This window comes from Pogona vitticeps, chromosome 4, assembly GCF_051106095.1.
Source record: "Pogona vitticeps strain Pit_001003342236 chromosome 4, PviZW2.1, whole genome shotgun sequence".
NCBI lineage: Eukaryota > Metazoa > Chordata > Lepidosauria > Squamata > Agamidae > Pogona > Pogona vitticeps.
Genome location: NC_135786.1, coordinates 74,760,668 through 74,778,148, shown reverse-complemented (window position 1 = coordinate 74,778,148; position 17,481 = coordinate 74,760,668). Strand labels below are relative to the sequence as shown.

The window sequence follows — 17,481 nt, the reverse complement described above, 5'->3', positions numbered from 1 at the left end:
GGAAGACTACTAGAGCCCTCGTGCCTTGCAGCTCCCACAGAGATTAGCTCCACAGAGCCACTTCTTCCATCTTCATGACGTTCCATCATGTCTGACACCATCTTTATTTCTCAGCTGTAGGTGATTCAAAACCCCTGAAAGGACTTTGGTCGTTTTGTCTAAAGCCAACATTTCTAGTTTCACTCACTTCTAATATTTATACACCATATCTTATTCTCATAGAAAATTCATATAAAGCTATTTATTAATCAAAATAAGTAATCTTGCTTTATTAAAACTAATAATTTTGTCATAGTAGAGATGGAGGTCTGGGAGTTCCTAATATTCTGTTATAGGATGATGTATATCAGTTTAATAATTTAACTACAATTTTAAATAATAAGGGCGTGGAGGAATGGCTTCCATTAAAATGTGTTCCTAAGGATTTGAATGACATTAAAAATTCTCATTCAAAATATATACAGTAATTTGAGAGATGTAGGTTATATTTAAAGCCCCTTTTTCAAGACAAAAGTGGCCTGCAAATGGAACAATTACATATTCAATACTTTTAAACTCTGAAGCTGGCATCATAAAAAATTAATTCCAATTTCTCCTTTAATTCCATTTTTGCATCATCCTTTGCATCATTGACAAATTTTGATAACAGCAATCCATCCTGCCATTTTTTAGAGCCGTCTCACTTCTTTTTGGCACAGGCCTAAGGGCTTCTGGGGTTTTTCTGGCATGGTTTGGAGTGTTCTTAATTAGCCTGTTCTGTAGTCCATGCAGATGGTTAGTTTGCACCAAAATAGACCTGTGTGTGATGTTATCTGAAGTGACATATTTGGTGGGTCAAGGCATTGAAAGAAATTATGGTAAAACTCCCCTACTTTATTTTCATATATTCTACCATTGTAAATGTTTTTAAAAATATTTTCCTATTGATGCAAGGCTATTCTAGATGTGTGAGATATATTGATAGTACTGTATTATATGTACTGTTCTAGGTAGATGCATTACTATTGTGCTATATCCTTTATTTTATTTAACATAAAGGGGGGGAGTTGATGCAGCCTGTGGAATGATGGGTGAAAAAGGGCGGGAGGATGGGGGGACAAATTGGAGCAATCCAAAGAGCTGTCTGGATCCTTCTCATGGGAAAAGAAATGTCTTCCATATGAATGAAAAGATCTTTAGAGTGTAAGATAAAATAGATTGCACCAAGGATAAACACCTTTTAAGCACAAACCTGAGCACTCAGACTTCCCCCATCTAAGAGTCTATATTATTTGTAAGACCTTTTTCAAGGAAAGAATCCCAAAATGGTTATACAAATTAGAAATCAGCCAGAAGATATTAATCCCAGCTGGTTCCAACCTTTACAAACTACACATTTTACTGTCATTTCGCAAAGCATGTAAGTGTATTTCGGACCAAAGGCTCCAAAACATGTGAATAACTCTTAGAAGCAGCAATAAAAATGAAACAAAAGGTGCAAATGAAATGTATAAAAGGTATCAGTCCAAGCAATATAAATGTTTTTCCAGATGGGGCATTTGTTCAAGTAAAAATATGGAGTTCTGCATTTATGTTATCGGTAATCTTCCTATTGTGCAAATAGTGTAAGGTGTGTCTGCCTTGGTTCGGTGCTCTTTTTATGACTTTCCATGCCTTTTTATTTCACTGACCTCTCTCAAAGAGAGCCATTTTTCCTAAAGCGAAAGGAAGTGGTTTTGTTTGGATACAAATGCCATGAAATATGCACAGCCATAGCACCAAATAGCAAGAATAAAATAAAATAAAATATGAATGGAGGTGTGGCAAATGCTGTGTCTGGAAGAACACTAAGACAGCAAGATCCCATTCATGCCCAGGAATCAAACTGAAAGCCTTTCCAACCTAGAGTGCTTTCATCCAGTGCCACTACTGTAAATTTGGTAATTAAAGTAACCTGGACAACTATAAGACTTCTCTAACTGGGTAAGCATATCTGGCAAAATCCAAAGCAACAAAACAAAACACAAAAACATGTAGCACCTTAAAGACCAACTATTACATTTTAATTTGAGCTTTCGTGGATGAGTCCATGAAACTGGGTAAGGCTTCAAAAATCTGACCAGTTAGAGAAATTGACTGGGTGCTGTGTTCCTCTCTACTCCTTTCCATCTACAAAGGCTGAATCAGAACAAAAAACACCCCTGCAGCACAAACAAAATAAAATCATTTTTTAAAATAGGATCTGTTTCCTATATCAATAGTTGCTATTTCTTTGGGCCTAAACTCAGCTGGCAGTCCCAGCCAGAGTATACTCATTGAATCAACTGCAGAATGGTGTTAATTGTGTTGATTCAACCTCAACTCTAATTAGGACCACAACTGGATATTGGCCTCAATCCCTGGAAAGTCCATTAAAGATACTGGGAATTGAATTAGAAGTCCAGAGCATTAAAATGTATTCATCCATTTGGAAGAACATCACTGGAGTAAGTCAAACGTTTGTCTTTTTTTTTTTTTTTAAGAGACATGTTTTAAGCACCATCTGCCAAGAGTGGTTTCGAATCTCAAGCAGGAAATCCTCTAGCCCTGAAATTGTAGCAGCTTATCTTCAAGATGTAAAGGCCATTCATCCCCAGTTGCAGAATGTAATTGTGAATTTAGCTGATGGGAATGGCAATACAGCACTTCACTACAGTGTTTCTCACTCCAATTTTCGGATTGTGAAGCTTCTTTTAGAGACAGGTAAGAATTTCTATAATTGGTTTTCAAGGGTGATATTTATTTCCATTTGTTGAGCTTTCAGCCTTTTTATCTCCATTCTTACAGTAAAGCTTAGTATTTGTTTTCTTTTGATTTGTGTACCTCTTTCTTTTGACTGATCATTCTGTAGCGTACCTTCATTCTGCAATACAGCTCTCCTACTTTTAAAGTCTTACTTGCAATAAAATATGGGGTCCATCAAGAATCTGTTTCTCTTTCTATTACTTTCCACTTGATTTCTTATTCATTGCAAACATTGACCAAAATCCTGCTGCACATATGTTCAGAAGGTGAAACTTTTGGAGGCAAACTGCTATAAGTTAAGAAATCTCTGTATGCATTATTTGCTGCAAGCTAAATTGCAATTCATTTCCTAAACTGTGCAACACCATTTCCACCAGTGTCTTTATTTCAAGGTTTTTTTTTATTACTTGTTCCCCTCTGGATCTTTAGCTTAAGGGCAAAACATAGAAATAGTTTATTGCAAACAAAAATTTATTTCTTTTATACTATAGGTACATTATACTTTAAACTGGATGAGAGATAACAATTTCTCTTATGATGCACCTGTAATTTTACTTACTTTTATAGTTTTACTAGTTCAAAAATTCTGAAAGTGACAAATTGAAATTTGGTGCTTGGGGTCATAACTCCTAACTACCTAAGTTTTAAAAGTAGCTGTCTTAAGTTCTTTGTAGGAAACTATTCATATGACCAAGTAGATATACAGTAGAGTCATTGGGGGTCAACCATCTGAGATATTAATTCACACTCGGGTATGTAAATATTCATTTACTTTATTCTCAATGGTGAGAACCATTTTTTTTTAAAAAAAATCCCAGCTGCATGGGATTACAAACACTTTGTGCAATTTTAACACTTTTGGACTTTTTAAAAAAATTGTTAAATCCATACACACAAACTACTTATAAACCACAAGTTCCTCCCCTTTTGACTCACCTTATAATAGTTTCGACACAAAACACAATTATTTTTGCTAATACTGCTGATTTTTAATGCTAATCTCTTCTTTTGCATACACATGCAAATAATCTTGCAGTGGTTGACAGTTTTTTAGATGGGGCATCTTGATGTATCAAGATAGACTATAACCAAGAATTTATGAATATTTGTTACACCTTTATTTACATTATAAGTATCGAATACATCCTTGGAGTGTTTGATACATCCTTCTGTTTCTTGTTAGGTTGAAATGTTTTGCTACTCATCCAAGCAGCTTCTTCAGTCTGAGGAGAGTTGGTAGGAAATCCCTGATATATTGTATCATCTACCTTGGCTTCACTTTTCCCTGGTCTGAACAGGCTCAATAGAAGGACAAAGGAACGGAGGTGAGGGATAATCCCACTTCTGCAGTCCTTCTCCATCCATTGTCATGAATTGTTGATTTTGTTAACAGTGACCTTTCTTGTGTGTGTCCCTAATCCTTCTGGGGATGGATGAAAGGGCAGCAAGATAAATAGGAGACAGATTGTATCTAAGGCCTCCACCCCTGTTGAGTTAGGGATTTTCAGTATGCACATGTATGGCCTCACTGACCCCTCTCTCCAACCATTTATCTTCTGAGTCTAAAATGGGTGGAGAAGGACTGCAGAAGTGGAATTATCCCTCACCCCCCATCCTTTGTCCTGCTAATGAGCCTATTCAGAGCAGGGGGAGGTGAAACCAACATGGAGGACATATCAGGGATCTCTTATAAACTCTCCTCAGACTGAAGAAGCTGCTTGGATGAGTAGTAAAACAGTTCAACCTAACAAGAAAAAAGTCCACTTTCCATGACTCAACTTCCAGATAACCACACCTGGATGACTGAGAATCTTCACAGATATATAAATACTCATGTGCACACAGAAAGCATAGTTACCACAAAAAGAATGAATTGGCCTTCAGATAAAGATCAAGCTGATGGAAATATTTTTTATATTCACAGTAAGTAATGCATAACTCTGTAATCAAGAATTGTGCCTTACAAGCCATTAAGACTATGTAACTAGGATTCAGCAATAAGATTTGAATTCCAAATGCTTGACCTGTTAGGTCAGATGCGAAACAGTGAAATGTCTTGGGAGATTTTTATCCAGTAAACATGCATGTATTTTCCAGCAAGAAGAAAGAGGCCCTTTGACTTCCTGGTTGGCATGACAACCTATAAAATGTTAGGCAAATGTCATATTATCATATTTATCCATAAATCAATTGTTTCATTAAGACTTCCAAGCTATTCCAGAAAATTGAAACAAAGTTGTTTTGTTCTCTTGATAAATGACTTCGGGCAATTTCATTCAAAAGCAGTGCACTGAAAACCAGTAGTAAATCCCAATTAAAATAGGCCCATTGAATCAGTGGGGATTTGGTGAGTCAACCCCTCTGTAAGTTTCATTAATTCAATGGGTCTACTCTAGTTGTGACTTGCTACTTTTGGCCATTGAGTTTAAATACTAACTCATGCCAAGTCTATGAAAGAAGAAAATTAATAGCATGCACTGAATGGCTAGTAGTGATGCAAACCACATGAATAATACACAGCAGTACCAGAAAACTCCCACAATATAAACCAACCAAAATAATTTGAATCCAGACTTAACCATACTTGGAGCTGATCCACATGTTTAATTGGAAACTAGAGATGGGCATGAATCCAAAAAATAGTGGTTTGTTTTGATTCATGACTCATCAAGGTGGACAAATCATGAATAATTAGTTTATGAATTTTTTTCTGACAAATCAATGAATCGATTTGCTGATTTGTTTTGCCTTTAAAAACCTGTAAAATCCCCCCCCCACGCACCTCGAGACACTAAAATTGCAGGGAAGCTTCCCTTGATTCTCCTCTACAAGCCTCCCAATTTTGGTGAAGATTGGGTATCCAACATCTGAGGTATACATGCATAAAGTGGGTCCCTCCAGGAAAGTGCCCTTTAGCAGCTGGGGAAACTTAATCTTCATCAAACCTGGGGGGACTGTAGAGGAGAGTCAGGGGAAGTATCTCTGTGATTTTGGAGTCTCCAGGTGCCTAGGGGGCTCTTTGTGGATATATACTCAGACATCCAAGACCCAATCTTCACCAAATTGGGAGGGTTGGGAAGGAGAGCCAGGAGAAGCTTCTCTGCAATTTTGGTGTCTATAGATTTCTGGGGGGGGGGGAGGCTTTTATAGACCAATGGACTGAAAAATTAAAAAAATTGCTAAGAATTCATTGATTAGTATTTGTCAGGGAGGAATATAAATATGAATAAATGAATTAGCGATTTTGAAATAAATTTTTAATTCATTATTTCATGCCCATCTCCATTAGAAACCTATTGATTTCAGCTTGTATTAAGTATGGTTGTCTGCATATAACACAATAAGTATCTCCTTTTATTCTACCAAATAAGGAAGTTTAATTTCTGCTTATCCCTGCATATTGTTGCACCCATAGAGTACAGAATTATGTGCATATAAAATTAGGTTTCACTGATACATAAGGTACTTTGAGCAGTCCTCCTCATACACAGTCTTGGATTGTATGTATGTCACTGTATTTCTCTAGGGAACTGTGCGCTGTCATGATTTCTGCTGACAAGAAGTTATAATAAGCTTTATAATAGTGCTAAAATTTATTAGGCTGAATATGTTTGTGGTTAACAGGACAGTCCAAAAATGAGATTAGAGAGGGAAGAAATGGTGGATCTGCCATGACATACAAATCCCTGCTTACTCACATCAGCAAGGACAGAAGGCTGGGAAGTAGTGGACTGGGGTTTCTTTCTTTTTAAAAAATCTTAGCAGTATAAAATAAAATGTACGGTAGATAATTCTAGCAGTTCGAGGCTGGATTACTTGAAGGGCTTAGTTCTGAAACCCTCTGGGAGATCAGAAAAGCTTTGCGTCTGGTGGATCTTTTGGGCCTTCTGTCAGTTAACTGCTGCTGAAAAGACTACTGACAGTGGTGTCACACCAGGTGACCCCATTGGAAGTATAGTGGTAGAGCCCTCTCTACTCCATCTAGCAGACCCACTAATGTCCACATGCAGAGCCTGGTGGCAGAACTCTGCCATCTAAGTCTCACCCTCTCCAAACTATATCTAGAGGTTAGGAGACATGCTGTTCTAAGTCCAACCTAGGGGATATAAGCATAAATATTACCTAATCCAATAAAAATATTGACTTTCTTTTTTTGTTTCCCTAATGCCTACATGAAAAAAATGTTCTCCTTTTTTAAGGTGTTTGTGACGTGGACCATCAAAATAAGGCTGGCTATACAGCAGTGATGATCACACCACTAGCATCGGCAGAGACGGATGAAGAAATGGAAGTAGTCAAAAAGCTGTTGAAAGAAGGCAATGTTAACATAAGGGCAAGCCAGGTATAAAACAAATCCAATACTACAAAAATATATATTTTTTAAAAATACAGTGGTGCCTCGCATAACGTTTTTAATTGGTTCCAAAAAAAAAACCTTATGCGAAAAAAACTTTATGCGAAACACCATTTCCCATAGGAATGCATTGGAAACCGGTTAATCCGTTCCAATAGGCACGGATTGCCGTCCTTAAGTGAAAAAACCCATAGGAAACATTGTTAAACGATACAATGTTTCCTCCATTGGAATGTATTGAAGCCGACTCAATACATTTCAATGGCTTTGCGAAGTCAATTTTTGCAAATTTAAGTGTGTCATAAAAGGGTCAAAAATGGTTTTAAATGCTTGCATTAGCTTCTGCACCCTCTAAAACGGATGCAAAAGTTAATTTGGCTTTGATCTGACTTTTCGTTAATTTATGGTGAATTTTTTCCCCCCAACTTTTGACACCTGTCAAAATCTGACAGCTCCATTGTTTCCTATGGGGGAGAAAAAAATTCACAAAAAATTAACGAAAAGTCAGATCAATGCCAAATTAAGTATGCACACATTTTAGAAGGTGCACTAACGATTCCAAGCATTTAAAACCGTTTTCCAACATGTTAAGACACTTTTGTAATTGAAAAAATGAACATCGTTAAGTGAAGCAGGGGACCTAAAAGCAAAAACGTTAAGCGAAGCATGGTCCCAAAATCGCTATGTGAAAATCGCCCATAGGGAAAAACGTTATACGAAGCACAATCTGACTCTGAAAAAATAAACGTTAAGCGAAAAAAACGTTAAGTGAAGCAAACGTTATGCGAGGCACCACTGTATATGTGAATGAGAATACTTTTTTGTCTGATCTTGAAAACCCAAAATTATTGCACATGTGTAATCACCTTTGGAACATTGGCCTTTCGTTAACATAAGCAAAAATCCCCGGTGTTTACAGTACTCTTTCTGTATTAAGAATAAATACCCCAACTGATCTTTTGGGAGTGGTAAGAGTGGACTCTAGGGACGTGGTGGCGCTGTGGGCTAAACCGCAGAAGCCTGTGCTGCAGGGTCAGAAGACCAAGCAGTCGTAAGATTGAATCCACGCGACAGAGTGAGCTCCTGTTGCTTTGTCCCAGCTCCTGCCAACCTAGCGGTTCGAAAGCATGCAAATGCAAGTAGATAAATAGGGACCACCTTGGTGGGAAGGTAATAGCGTTCCATGTCTAAGTCGCACTGGCCATGTGACCATGGAAGATTGTCTTCGGACAAAAATGCTGGCTCTATGGCTTGGAAACGGGGATGAGCACCGCCCCCTAGAGTCGAACACGACTGGACAAAAATTGTCAAGGGGAACCTTTACCTTTACCTTTTAAGAGTTGACTCTACAGATAATGGCATTGGTGACCTAGTTCAGTGAGATGAATCTAGTGCTGCTGTTCTGCTATCACAATGTCAGATCTAATATTTTGATTTCATTTGCACAAAATGGCCTAGTCCTATTGCTGGTATGTCTTAAATAGCATAACTCTTGACACTGAATTGCTAAAAGTTACAAAGTCAGTGTAGACATCTGTTGCACACTGAGTCAGGGCACAACAAATAGTGTCCACACTGATTTTGTAACCTGCAGCAATTCAGTACCAAAAATAATGCCTTTTGAATTGTGCTAATGATAGGATTTTGGCCACTATAGAACAAGACATTCAGCAAGCTGTTGAGTAACCACTAATGATTTCACTGGGATGTGTGTTTGCTTGATCAGTTGAGCTAGCTGGTCCACTAGACATTTCTTCTGGTATTACTGCTCTGCAGAAAAGAAGTGAAGGAAGGGCTGGGAGGTGATTTAGCACCCGGAAACCAAGGAGGATGTGTGTAATGAGTTAACAGAGAACTGATGAGATTCTAAATCCATGTAAATATATAGCATATTGAACAGTGTTGTGAATTGTACAGATTTATAGGGTTTAACAGAATTGCTGCCTTGTTCAAGATTAAAATAGAAGATTGCATTCTATGGGGATGGGGTGGGCAGGGGAATCTACCATACACTTTGAGCTTACCTTACATTTCTGTCTTAGAATGGTTATATGACATCAGTGGGCAAAACTGGAACTTATTCTGAGCTTTTCACTTCCTCTAATAATATTCAGTAAATGTGCTTTTTGGAGTCTCATCTTACTTTAGAGTGTAAAGGGTTTTAAACATGCAGGCCCCCCCAGAGGATAGTTTGTGGCCCTCGCCTTGCCTGCCCCCCCAAAGTGCCCACACATCCTCTTCTGTCAAGAGTAAAAAAAAGCCTTGCCTCGCTCGCCGGCTCTCTCCCAAGACAGCACCTCTTGCACCCTCCATCCAGAACTGCAGCCTGCCAGCCAGCCTACCTGTCTGCCGGCTAAGGAAACTCCTGGGCAGCTTCCTTGGGCTCTTGCTCCGCTTGGCGGAAAATCTGATGCGGCCCAGCCTCACCCAGACTCTGCCTCCAGCGGCCCCCAGATAAATTGAGTTTAAAACCCCTGCTTTAGACTATGCAAAAAGTGGTTTTGTGCAAGCTCAGACTATAACACTATAACACAGAACTATAAGAAACCAGAGTGCAGAATCTGTTCATTGATTTCCTTTTATCCCTCACCATTTGTAGCATCTTCCTCTTTAAAAAGTCTATTTCTTGATATGGGTACTCCGAAGAGAGCCAGAATTCTAAGAGATTGTCAGCAAATACTGATCATGTTGTTCTTGTTATTGGAATTTTCTAGGGAGGACAGACTGCCTTAATTCTGGGAGTGAGCCATGATAGGGAAGATATGGTGAAAGCCCTGTTGTCTTGTGACGCTGATATAAACCTCCAGGATGATTCTGGTTTGTCGCCACTAATGGTTGCTTCCCAGTACGGTAACATTGAGATAGTGAAGCTTCTTTTGGCCCATCCAGGCTGTGATACTACTTTAACTGACAAGGTGAGACAAACATGTACCTGAAAAAGCACCTTCTTCCACTTCTTCCTCCCTATATACCTCTGTCATTTGAGACCTTATTTCAGATTATCTGACCCCGGGGATTCTAACTGGTGGTAACTAGAAGCAGGACTTTTTCAGTAATTTCACCTTGCATCTACTGTCCATATATGCAATGGCCATGCAGGCTGGGCTGTTCAAAAAGCTGTAGTCCAAAAAAGTAACTTTTCTCCTTTTTGACCATGTCTAATGTCCTGCTAGCTCACATCTGCTGGGTCTTACTTCATCGTTTTCATCCGCTACTGTAAATGAGATCATTTTAATAGTCCTTTGGTCAGAAACCCTTTATGCTTATTTTGATGCCATTGTAATATTTAACTGCTATTCTCCTGTATTGTTTTTGTTAGCATTTCATCAATATTTGTGATTTTTTGAGTAGGCAGGTGGTTTAAATTATTATATTATACTTTCCTTTCATGTTTAGTTGCTTGAAATTCTTTCAGGAATCTTTGAAAACGAGGGTGAAATGTAATTTTTTTAAAAAAAATAAAAATAAATATATGCAATCTAGTAGAATTGCCAGGATTTACCATTTTAGTCAACATTAAAAGTTAAGTTAAACATTGCCCAAAATGGAATTCTTTGTAAAAGCTTGGAACCAATAATATGGGTTTTTCCCTCCTGCATTGCAAGCTATGTTGCAGAAACCTGTCTTATTCCTGTGGGATGTGCTGCTGACTGCCAGTTTTGCTTGGCCATGACCATAAATACAATATGAAAGGAATATAGGAGGAATCAGGATCATATAAGTCACATAATGAACCTTACCAGGTGGTGTGTGAACAATTGTTTCCAGATTGTGGCCCTTTTCAAATGTGCCAGGGCCCCCAGAGGCCCATATGGCCCTGTTAAGAATGCCTGGTGTAGAGAGCTGCATAAATTGGCTGTAATCCTCTTGCTTAGGATAGTAAGTCACAACTAGAGTAGGCTCATTTGAATCAATGAAATGTATAAAGAAACTAACAAAATTCCCACTGATTCAATGGGCCCAGTCTAGTTGTAATTACTATGCTTAGCAACAGGATTTCAGCCCTTGTATTGTTTTTATATGTGCTTATTTTGTACTTTTTAATGTACTTATTAATAATAAGTACATTTATATGTACTTTGTTCACAATTACACTGCATTATGCATTTTAGAGATGTAGTATATGTAGACAAGCCACTAAACTTCTGTTCGTAATAATAAAATTTGCATGGTGCTGTGTGATATTTAGCAAAATGAAGCATTCTTGAAAATTATTTATGCCATTACTGTAAAATTGCAGAACGTATGATACTGTGGGTTAAATCCCATTGCTTAGTGTAGTAAGTTGCAACGAGACTAGGCCTACCGAATCAGTGGTGATTGGGTGAGCCAATTTCTTTGTAAATTCTGTTAATTCCAAAGTGCTTATACTCTAGCTGTGATTTACTACACTATGCAACAGGATTTCAGCCAATGAGATTAAAGTATATTTATACATGCTTTGATCTGGATAAATGGATTTCAAATAGGATCTCCTGAATCATTTCAGTTTATGGTTCCTGTTTCATTTTTCTTACAAACCTGGCAGAAATTAACTACTTCCCTAATTCTTCTGTTATATTTATTTTGTTTGGATGTGTTTGTTATCTACTTTGAAAAGACCACATATGGAGAGCACTTCACTAATATGAATAGGTTCTTCAACAATTGTAATAACAGTAAGAATGTTTTGTGAAATAGGCTTTTTATTCCCATATTTTTTAAGGTTTCTCATATTTTTATGTCTGAAATTCTATTGCCAGGGTCTAGGTTTCACATAGCATCTACTCTTAGGCAACTTCTGACCTGGATGCCTATCCATGGATTTATTTGCTGCTCAGTCCATGAGCTCCCCTCCCATCTACTACTTAGACCACTCCAGCACTTCCTTTCTTCTGTATTAGCAAGATTTCTCTATTTGCTTCACAGTTTTTTTTTAAACGAGGCTGCATAGTTACTTATGGGATGTTATTTTAAATACTAAAAGAACTGTGGATAGTAGAGGAAGTTACAGTCAGAACCTAGCATATGACTTTCGTACAGTACATTGCTCTTGAGTTGTCCTGGTGTGGGGCCAGTTTCACTCAGATGAACAGTATCCCAGGTAGAGTAAATATGCATCTCCATCTCTTTTCATTGTTTACATTACAGTAAGGAAGGTTTACATGTGCTGGCAGAAGTGACATAACATGATATAATTAATTTGATCCAGATGAACCTTATCAAGCTTTCCGAAACTGCCTGATTTTTAAGTAGTATTTTGACCCAAACAAATCTAAGACAAAGCCATGACTTGTAACATGCCTTTACTTGCACAGGCAGTGGTGCAGCTGGAAACCATCTGCTCTCCTCCAACGAAGATTTCATGTTTATTCTCTGTGAGATGTAGGGCCTGCACCATTAAAGAGCAATCTATTCTGTTCTGTTGGCAAAAGACTTGTGTTTTGTTTTCTTTTTTTTTTAAATGTGGCTGATTTTGTGTTCTATGATTGCTCTATTAAAAATGGAATCAACAGAGTAAGAAGAGATTATTTCCAGTATTTTAAACACCTAGTCTACAATGCTTTCATTGAAAGATACTGATACTTAATAGCTACCAACTGTTACAGACGCAGCTGTGAAATCCTCATGATCATACCTGACAGTAGCATCTTCATAGCAGTTACTTCATTGCTATTGTTGTTCTTTTAAAAAAAAAAACATTGTTCTTATAAATATGGGGATATATTCTCTCCCTTTTAGGTGTGAGTCCACTCTCTGGGAAAAGTAGAGAGCCCGAGTGCTGGAATAATAATGATTAGAGATGGGGATGAATAAAAAAAAATGGGAATTCATTTTGATCCGTTATTCATCAAGGTTAACGGATCAACAAATATGAATATATGAATATTCTTTGATGACTTGATGAATCTGTTGATTCATCTGCACTTTAAATGGCTATAACACTGGCCTCTGATGACTTAGAGACACCAAATTTGCAGGGCTGCTTCCTCACATGCTTTTGTACAACTTCTGAAAGTTCAGTGAACATTGGATCATGGACCCCCATGTTATATAGTCACAAAGAGGGCCCCCAAGGAAAGCTCCCTCCAGGTACTTAGAGAATCCAGAATCACAACGGAGCTTCCCATGTCTTTCCCCAACATGCCTGCCAAGTTTAGTGAAGATTGGATATTGGAACTCCAAGTTTTTCACCCACAAATTGAGCCCCCCCCCAGGACACGGCACAGAAGCCCATGGCGTTGAGGGAGTTATATTTAGCCCCAGCAGAATGAGAGGTCCCTTTGGCAGAGGCATGCATGAGGCGTGGAGTTTGTCTTCAGCTCAGCACAACATTACATTTGCCAGTGAAGTAGAGTTTGCCCTCAGGAGGACTAGAGGCAAGGAGGTATTTGGCAGCATAGAAGGCGTTTTGGCTCTGTCAGGCACTGAGGAAGTTGGCAGCATGAAAACAGGCTCTTTTGGCGCCATCGGGCACTGAGGGAAAAGGCAGCAGAGCAGACTCTGGTCTTCTTCAGCAACATCAGATTTGCCTGCAAAGGAAAGGTTTTTGCCCCCAAGAGGCAACTGAGGTTGCTTGCAACTTCCAACAGCACCAGCAGCACCAGCAGATGAACAGAGTCAGTGCTACTAACAGCGGTTAATCCACGGGGCCGCGGGACTGTTGGAAACAGATCAGCTCTGCAATCTGAAGTCGTGCGACGGGGTGAGAAAGATGCTCATTTAGAACTAGAAAGCTGGGGATTGTTTGCAACTTGGCTGCTGAGACTGCCCAGATATGATAAAGCTAGCCCTTGGAGGTTTAGGGGGGCTTAGACAGGCTGGCCCCCTTGGTATGTGTTGAAAACCAGACGAGCACTGCCATCTGAAGCCGGGCAATGGAGTGATGGGGTGATGTCCGGACAGGCTTTGGGTGGGGCAGAGCGGAAAGACCTTTTGGAATGTAGCCCAAGTGGAAGGAGCTGCAGGATTAGGAAATTGTTCAAATGGCCAGCAATGCTGTTGACTTTTTGCCTCATCAGGCACTGAGGAAGTTCTCAGCCGGAAAGCAGGCTTTTTGGGCCCATCGGGGCATTGAGGCAAAAGGCAGCCGCAGGAGACTCTGGTCTTCTTCTGCAACATCACATTTGCCTGCAAAGTTACTTAAGTTTGTCCCCAGGAGGCAACTGAGGTTGTCAAAGCAGCAGCAACAGCAGGATAACAGGGTCCGACTGCAAGGTGCTACTAACGGTGGTTAATCAGGGTGGCCGCTGGGCTTCTTGAGCGGAATATCAGCAGTTCGAATCCATGCAATGGGGTGACCAGAGCTCTTGTCCCTTGTTCCTGCTTCTGCCTACCTACTGAGTTAAACTGCTGCTGAGCCACTAGGCTTGTTGATTGGAAGGTCAGCATAGCAGTTTGAATCCATGAGCTCCTGTGGCTTGTCCCAGATTCTGCCAATCTACACAGGCAGTAGCCCGAGAGGACTTTGGAGCACTGTGTTGGCATGGGACAGCCAGGCAGGCATTGGGTGGGGCAGAGCTGAGCTCTCTTGGCACGGGGATGCCCAGCCAGTCATGGGGGAAGAGGAAAAGGAAGAGGCAGAGGGAAAAGGGCTTGAGCACCTCCAGCATCTGAGAGAGGGCCAGCCAATCCATGGCACTGATGCCCACCTCTCTCCACCCCCAGGCAGAATGGGCATGGAGGACATGTTGTCCTCCAAAACAGCCTTCTGCTCCACCAGGTGGGACACCATGGTGTAGGTGGAGTTCCACCTGGTGGGCAGGTCTGTCAGGAGAACATGGATCTCCTGACCCAACTTCTTTTGCTTCTCACGCAGGTGGCAGGCAGCTTTCAGGCTGTGGGAGAAGTGGTCTACCAGTTGGCGGCATTGCTCCAGGACTGTCCGTGTCTCCTGGGTGCCTGCGTCCCACTCGGGTTTGACATGGCTGCCCAGGCCAAGGGCATTGCACACCACAAGGTGTAATTTATGCGCCATGCATACAATGCCCTCAAAGCCCGCTGCCTCCAATGCCGCCAACATTTTCTGCCCAGCGTCTGTGACCATGTGACCTTGGGTCACCTCCCCCTTCAGGACAAGAACTCCTTGCCGATGTTCCTCCCTGTTGCCTGAGTTTCCATGTGCCATGCCTGCTGCAGAACGGACCTGGAGCCTGGGGGCAGGGCAAGGGCCTCCCCCTGCGGCCCTGTCGCTGATACCCTGCCACTCCTCAAATCCTCTGGCTCCCAGCAGTGAGCTGTGAACAAGGGGTAGCCATGCTGACCTCTGCTCCACAGGTCCACTGTGGAGTGCACCTTGTGCCCCTGTAGCCGTGAAAAATGGTCACAGACCACCTCCCTCAGAGAGTCATAAAGTGAGAGCAGCACTCTAGAACTGAGAGTTCTCTGTGAGGGGAGGTCATACCAGGGGGCAAAAAAAATATGCAGCAACCAGCGGAAGGCTTGGGATTCTACAATGGACAGTGGAAGTCCAAGCAGAGCAATCTTCTCGGTGACAAGTGGCTGCCTGCTGGGCCTTGCCCTTTGACTGCTGGCTGAGGGTCATGGCGGACCCAATGAGTGGCACTTCGTGGAGCGTGGCCTGCCTCATGCTCCCAGCCCCAGAAAGTTCCTGTGGCTGTCCTTTTGAAAGGAGGCGCCTCCTCCTGCCTCCCTTCTGCCTCCCCTGGAGCTGCTCTTTTCCCTCTCCCAGACGGCGCAGATGAAGTGCCTTCCCTGGACAGGAGCCTTGGGTGCTGCCTCTCCAGAGGGTGGTGGAGGGCAGTGAAGGACAGATGCCTGGGGTCTGACCCCCTCTGGACCACCCCAAGGCAGGTATTGCAGCGTGACAGCCGTGGGTAATTGCTAAGTGCCGTGAAATGATCCCACATGGCCCCTCTGCCATGTTTGCCCAAACAAGGAGCCACTGCCTGCTCCTGACTGCTGGCCTGGGAAGAACTCTATGTCCCTGGGGTGCTGCTGGTCTGGGAGGAGGGAACAGATGACTCTGGGGACAGGGGTGGGGGGGGGGGGCGGAACCAGTAACGGCAGCCTGCCCTGCCGTTACTGGTTCCAAATTGGACTGGGGGTCTTCAGAAACCAGTAACTCCTCAGATTCCTCTAGAAAGAGGAGTGGCAGTTCTTTTGGCACCTCTGGAAGCTTTGGTTCCTTGCCTGCCTGCAAGGCCACTGGAGAAGGAACAGTGGCAGCACTGTTGGTTATCGTAGATGTGGTGGTCGTGGTGACGGTGCTGCTACCTAGCCTGCATAGCTTCACAGCCTTCTTCCCCTTGGATTGCCCCTGAAGAAATCCCTTCATTTTCTACTGCCTGCCTAACAAACCAATTAGACAAATAACGCAATGGAGATTGAGGAAGGAAACTAACAGAGGGTCAGAGAGTGTGTGTAAATTTTATTTTTAGTATGATGATGGTGTAATTCTTTTATTAAAATGGGACCTGCCTGCCTAAACAAAGCCCCCCTCAGTATAATGTAATCAGGAAAATTTGCCCCCCAACCCACTGTGGCAGAGAAGCCAAAAAAGTCCAAAAAGAAAAGTCCCGCCAGCTAAGTCACAGTCTCTCTCTCTCTCTCTCTCTCTCTCTCTCTCTCTCTCTCTCTCTCTCTCTCTCTCTCACACACACACACACACACACACACACACACACACACACACACACACACACACACACACACACACACACACACACACACACACACACACACACACACACACACACACACACACACAAAAAAAAATAAGTTTTAGAAGAAAAAGGAATGATGGATCCACCCACCCACCAAATTCCCTGAGAGACACAAGCCTCCCTAAAATGAACTTTTGAAAACTGAATAATCCTCCCACCTAGACACGCAAACGCACATACAACCAATTTGGGGAAAGGAAAAAATGATTCTCCTAAAATAAACTTTTGAAAACTGAATATGAAGGTAAAGAGATTCCACAGCCACACGACGACAGTTCCCCCTCTCCCACTGGACAGTGTACACACACACACACACACACATACATATATGCACACAAGCTTCTAGGGGAAAAAAGGTTTGATTGATTTTAATTTGAAATAAATTTAATCCCTTCCAAAGAAGTAGCCTAAGCTACCTGAAATCCCTCCCCAAATTCCCAGTAAATTTGATGATGATTGATGAATGATGATGAAAAAGAAAAATATAAGTCTTTGCTTTGTTGCCACAAAAGTGAAACCACAAGAGCACCAGAAAGCCAGCGAGCAACAACTGTTCTCACTCAGGAGAGCATGAACAGAAGTGGGGAATGGCTGGACATGAAAAGCTTATATGAAGTGTCTGTAAAAGTAGATACACCTTTCAGCAACACTATTGGCTGCCGGACATGCCAATCCAGGATCTCTGTCCTGATTGGCCAG

At 41.3% G+C, this 17,481-nt stretch overlaps 1 protein-coding gene across 5 annotated transcripts in view; it reads left to right on the top strand.

Annotated features, from left to right (window-relative positions):
* The window catches only part of KANK4 (KN motif and ankyrin repeat domains 4), a 56,654-nt gene that overhangs the window by 37,670 nt on the left and 1,503 nt on the right, over positions 1 to 17,481 (top strand). For all 5 annotated transcript variants that reach the window (XM_072997723.2, XM_072997724.2, XM_020807755.3 and 2 more), the window contains exons 7-9: positions 2,502 to 2,721; positions 6,963 to 7,105; positions 9,832 to 10,032. In XM_072997723.2, coding sequence (XP_072853824.2) covers positions 2,502 to 2,721; positions 6,963 to 7,105; positions 9,832 to 10,032 — 564 coding nt within the window. The remainder of the gene's footprint in view (positions 1 to 2,501; positions 2,722 to 6,962; positions 7,106 to 9,831; positions 10,033 to 17,481) is intronic.